General features: G+C 37.3%; 1 protein-coding gene across 1 annotated transcript in view; it reads left to right on the top strand.

Moving 5' to 3' along the window:
* The first annotated feature begins 383 nt into the window (after positions 1 to 383).
* LOC145776023 (DBH-like monooxygenase protein 1) overlaps positions 384 to 6000 on the top strand; it is a 78141-nt gene continuing 72524 nt past the window's right edge. The window contains exon 1 of the mRNA XM_082587433.1: positions 384 to 536. Coding sequence (XP_082443559.1) covers positions 384 to 536 — 153 coding nt within the window. The remainder of the gene's footprint in view (positions 537 to 6000) is intronic.

Here is a 6000-nt window from a genome sequence, read left to right as displayed (position 1 = left end):
GTAGGTAGGTGTAAGTCCCATACTCAGTTCTGAGCTTTGGGAAATGAGAAGATAAGGTTCTCACCACACTAAGCCTTCGGTACTAATGAGAGTAGGGTAACCAGTTCCTTTCTCTTGGACGTATCAATTACAGTATGCCCACCCAATTTATTAGACTCTGGGTAGAGGCGAAAGGTGTTTATCAACAACCAGCTGAAGCCGGAGTCGAACCAGGATTGCATGGTTGGAAAGCCAACGCTTTATCCGTTGCGCCATCCCACCGCTACAAGTGCCTTGTGCAAGTGCCTACTTGGTGGTAGCCTATGTAACAGCAAAAGTGTCCATTCATGTTTTCTTTTTACCACGCAGTAGAACGACTTAAGGTATAGCAGAATTTAATAAAGATGAAAATATTCATATTTTACTATTTGCAATGCTGTTTTCTTTTCGTTGTGACATCACAATCGAACCCAAGCGGTACAAGGAAGACTTACTTGGATCTTGAGGAGCAGTTTCTGATGTCATGGAGTTATAACTCTTCACATATAATCTTAGAGGTAAGCCGCTTTTTAAGAAACTATCATTAACATTTCAATGAGATAATTTGACTACTCGCTAGACCAAGGGTCTCGAACTCAAATTGCTCTGAGGGCCAAATGAATATTTGTGAATTAACCCGAGGACCGGAATATCTTTTTGCATTGCAGAAAGTTGAGCCTGTCTTCCTGCCCCGTTTCGCCATTCTAAATTTTGTGGCCTGGATTTACTTCATGTGTTTAGCGAGATTACACGTCAAGAATTGATTTTGCCGTTGTGCTGTTGTTCTGGCAAAGCTATTAATAACAAGGTTGTCTGATACTTTTTTCTATTTCCCCACCAATTGTAATTAAAACGAAGCCCAACTCCTTTACAAGTTGAAACAAGCTCAAAAGTAGCTTCACATTTAAAAGTTTTCACAAATTAAAATCAAAAAAGAAAATTTTAACTACTGTAGAAATGATATAAGTAACGTTGCACTCTTTTGGGCATTTGTTTGTTTTTCATATAGTTTGTTTTTCATATGTTTATCCTGCGGACTTTGCATCGGTGTACGCCTTCCGACGTACACCTGACCCACGCTGCAGCCGAGATGGCAATGTCTGTTTCCGGTTGTCTACTCTACTTATGACTTAAATTTGGTACTACCCATTACTCGAAATCGATCACTGGGTAGAGGCAATTAGCGTAAAGTTTCTTGCCCAGAGAAACAACAGCAAGTGCGGGTGGCTGGAGTCGAACATGCAGGCTCTCGACTGCAAGCCCAGCGCGCTAACGACTCAGCCACTGCTGCCGATATATGCATTAATGCCATTTATCGTAATAAAAATAGTATATATATAATATATTGTAAAATTTGGTTTGACATAACATAAAACCAAACGAAATTAACCACCACATAATCTAAAATGATTAGTTTTGTGTTTGCTTTACTTTATGTTGTGCAGATTAAGCAGCACAGAGAAACACGGGACAGTAGCTGCACTAGAGAGAGGAATGGCAGCAAAATGAAGACGTTAAAATACGCAAAAATAGCAAAATTTGTTCTCGCTAACCGCTAACTGTATCATAGGCTACCGTTGAGGAATAATGCCAAATCTTGAAAATAGCAAGAGGAGCAAAAAATCCAAATAACCACTAGTAAGATGTTATAGTTCTTTGAAATGTCATATCTTATCAACAAGATTAATACCTTAAACCAGGATGGTCCAAACCCTGGCACGCGGGCCGCATGCGGCACGCGAACACTTTGTGCATGCCGGAATTATCAGTGCTAAATCCAAGGTTTAAAAATACACCTACGTTTTATAAATAAGCTTACATTACATTCGCCACAACCCTAAACAAGTCGCGCATAATTGGGTCAATAGGTAACTATGAGGGAACAATGTCGGTTTGTGACGACACAAACGTGCGTTGATATTTTGCTCTTGTTGCAAGCACTTTCTCCGTTATGAAGCGATTAAAAAGCGACACACGGAACAGAATGGCTGATGCAACCCTAGATGCCTGCTTACGTCTGTCGACCACTGAATTTAAACCAGTGATCGACACTATTATGCAAAAGCAAAAAACAATAAATTGTTTTAGTTTGCTAATTTGTTGACGTGTTATGTATCGTATCTTTTTTACTAGCTGAAAATCACTTTTTGAGTCGCAAGCAGAGATTAAAAAGTGAGTTAGGCGTGCAACAAAACATTAGGTCGATGAGAACAGCAAACTCAGTCCTTTCATTGCAACTGTATTTTGTCAGCGACAAGATTTGTTAATGTTCATAGCCTGCGAACAGTAAGATTATAGCTAAAACAGATCGAAATCTATACAAAAGAAGTTCAAAATCGCAACCTAGTTAGGTTTTTATTTAACATCGTTTCTACTTTCAGCAACGCGTTATCATTTCTCACTATGTGGCCCGTGAAGTTTTTTCAGATCCTAATGTGGCCCTTCATGTTCGCAGTCTTGGACCACCCTGCCTTAAACAATAAACGCTATTAATACTACAAAACATGCTCAATACTAAGCAAAAAAGCCAAGCGGAACGACTTACCAGTAATTGAAATTTGATGTGATCTACGTACAGTTGAAACAGTTTTAGGAAAAGCTCTTTTTTCAATTCGTGAGCATTTTCATGATATTAGGCTAGTAAGCACAGTATGTACTGCTTGCAAGGTTACAAAGTGTTGGAGTTTGTTGTTTCTTGAAAATTGTTGTCCGCTCCGATAGCTCAGTTGGTTAGCGCGTGACTTCGTGAACGAAGAAGCTTCAAGATCCAAGCGGCGTTGGTTCGACCTTCGGGGTGTGCGCTTGAGCAACGCATTATAAGGACTGTTCTCCATCCAGCGGCACCAAATGGATGGAATTATTCCTGGGCAACAAGAATTTAACAATTGTAAACTTCACTCTGACAATCTCGGTAACCGGCCCTGCGTCAAGAGTCTCGATCTACAAGTATGCTAAACTACTAGGAATAACCTATCACGGCTTTGTCAGTCCGAGGATAAAGATTCAAAACCAACCAAAACCAACTAATATGTCTACAACATTGTAACCCAAACCGTTTGGTTGGCAGAAAAGCAATTTGATCTGGAATCAAAAAGATCAAATCAAAGCTAAGTTGAGCTGAAGGAAAGTACGCTTTCAGTGTTCTTCTGCTGCCAAAATTTTCACCTTATAGAATGCAGTTGACCTATCTTGACCTTATAGAATGCACTTAAAATACATTGATGGATCGTGATCTTTTTTTTAGACAATATTACAGTTTGGTCAAAATTAATTGACCAACGTAGAAAAGCAAATATATTTTTAGTTTATTTTATTTTATTGGAAAAAAGCACTTTGGTAGCAGTCATTAGTAACTGATATTTCTTTTCGTCCGGACTTTGACTTCGTAGTAAAGTCCCAAGTTTTCGTGCTTCTAATAACTTGTTTAACTTGTCCGAATATTTATTCCAGAATACTTTCCAGTTTTTTTTTATAACTTTATTTCTAACAATCAAAAATCAAGATTAGGCCTATAGCATCTACGGTGGTACAGCTTTGTGTTTGATATACGTCATAAAACACATCAAATATAGTTATTACTATCTGAAACCTTAACAGCTTCTTTCACCTAACGGATCATCAGAAGGGTCTTATTCAACGTTAAAGGTGAAACAGGCTGTTAAGGTTTCAGATAGTAATAACTATATTTGATTTAATTCGCTCTGCTTTGCTTTTTTGCTTAGCATCGAGCACTTTTTGTAGTATTAATAATTTTTATCGTTATGAAACACATGTGTTTTTATTAGAAAGGATTTTATTGACTTTTTCAAATAGTAACAGAGACAAGAAAGGATCTAGTAAGTAGCCTTATTGGGGGGGGGGGGGGGATTTATACAAAACTCAATGCTGTGAAGGTCTTCATTAAACCGACCTTACAAATACATCATCAATGAAGTTACTTTTTGTGTTTACGGGGGAATGATTGGCTCAATCCTCTCCCCCCTAGATACGCCACTAGACGGAAAGCAAAGTCTTACTGCCTGATTCTCCCATCCAGAAGTGCATTGTCACAATCAATAGGTATAGCCCACACGGATACGGTAGGCTACATTATGTGTCTTGACCAAGCGTGCTGTATTAATTGTGTAATTCTTACGAAGTGTTATTATCAGTTACTGTCCTATAGTGACCTTTGATTGCGAAATAATGTACTTCCAGAAGAATCTGCATACGTGCAAGATTAGAAGGTTCTCCGACTAGATCAAGCAATTTGTCAGGTAGTAGGTTGTTATGACGCCACAAAGATGTTTAGGGTTGTAAAACTTGAACAGAACAATGAATTCTTAAAACGTAACATCGTACATTCTGAAAGTTACCGGTCAGAACAAACCGGCTATAAATAGTGGCGTAATTTGCGTAATTATTATTGAGATTATTATTGGTAGAGATCGAAGTTGTAGTTGAAATTATTGAATACGAGTAGATAAGGGATATCTAGAACAACGGGATTGCTGACTCTGTTTTGAAGTGGACAATAGGAGGGTTACTGCATCATCACTGCACAAACTAAAATGTGGATTTCTCAACATACAACCCATTTCTTGTTTTGAAAATGATGCTTGAAGATGAAATAATTTTAAAAAAGCAAAAAAAAATTGAAAATACGGCCCTTTTTCCACAAACCGCCACCAAGTGGTGAAAAATACACAAATTTTAAACACAAATATTTTTAATACCACCTACTGGATTTGAATCAAATTTTAACAGAATGTTTATAAGTATCAAGACTGAAGCTTTATGGAAGAAAATAAAGATATTTTGAGAAAATAAAAAGTTATTCGAATTGTTGCATTTTTTCAAAAATTTTGATCCTCGAACATGAAACAAATGGGTGCCGACAGCACCATGGACAAAATTTCCAAAATTCTTTGACCAGAGGCTTTGCATGTTTACTCTGTCTGATCTGATAAAAATTTGAAAGCGATTGGCAAATAAATGAAAGAGATATTTGGGATTAAAATTTGGTACTTGGTCAAAAATCACATTTTACGAAAAACAACAATAAACATTTTCAACACCTTAAAGCCTCCTTTATCATAAGTAGACCCTTTTTTTGCCTCTGCTTGGGTTTGTAATTTTTTCTTTTAATGTTTAAGTGCTTTTAATGTTTTTCTCCTGGCCTTGGATGTGTCAAAGATTCTTTTTCTTGATTTGTCAAGTTAAAACTTGTCGAGTATTTGGCAGATTTCTGAATATGCAGAGATTTTGCCACTGTCTTGTTTTCCTAATTTTTTTTGCTGAAGTAGAAGGTTGGCAAAAAGGGCTTTGATCTTCTGTTGTTGATGGCTTTCTGGTGTTACAGGAAAGGTTACACTTGTGTTGCAGTAACAGTTCAACAAGTCTACCACCATTGTTAGACTTACAACCAACCTTATCCAACTTTCTTTGTTTAGCAATACCACGAAATTGGATTTTCTTATTTTTTTTTATGTTTTTTTTTATTTCCTATTTTTGATGACTAAAACTTTCCCAAAAAGGATGCAATAATCAATTAAATATGAAAACTAAAGCTGTGTTCAATACTCAATAGTCTTGGATGACTATAACAGCAAAAGTTTGCTTTAAAATGATGATCTTAAGTTATAGACAAGGCTAGCCATTAGTTGTTGCTATGGGTGTTGCTAGGGAAGATGCCTAGGAGTGCCCACTTTCAAGACCTTATTTTAGCTTCACAGCAGGAATATCTAGAAAAGGCGACTTCTCAACAGCGTAATTGACACGGGCTTTCGCCTTTTTCATTTTCGGGCGTTAACAGCGCTGACCCTTCTAGTGTCCATCGCTTTATCGAAATTTGCAAAGTCAGCAATCCCGTTGTTTTAGATATCCCTGGAGTAGATGAGAGATAGTGCTATTAGAAGTTGTGATCGAAATTAGAGTTGTATGAGAAGCTGTGAGTGAAGTACGTTGAAGTCAATTATAAGAGTTACTGCTGTTGGAGTCTAT

This window comes from Aplidium turbinatum, chromosome 8 (assembly GCF_918807975.1).
Source record: "Aplidium turbinatum chromosome 8, kaAplTurb1.1, whole genome shotgun sequence".
NCBI lineage: Eukaryota > Metazoa > Chordata > Ascidiacea > Aplousobranchia > Polyclinidae > Aplidium > Aplidium turbinatum.
The sequence above is the reverse complement of the archived record's forward strand: the minus strand, read 5'-3'. Positions and strand labels throughout refer to the sequence as shown.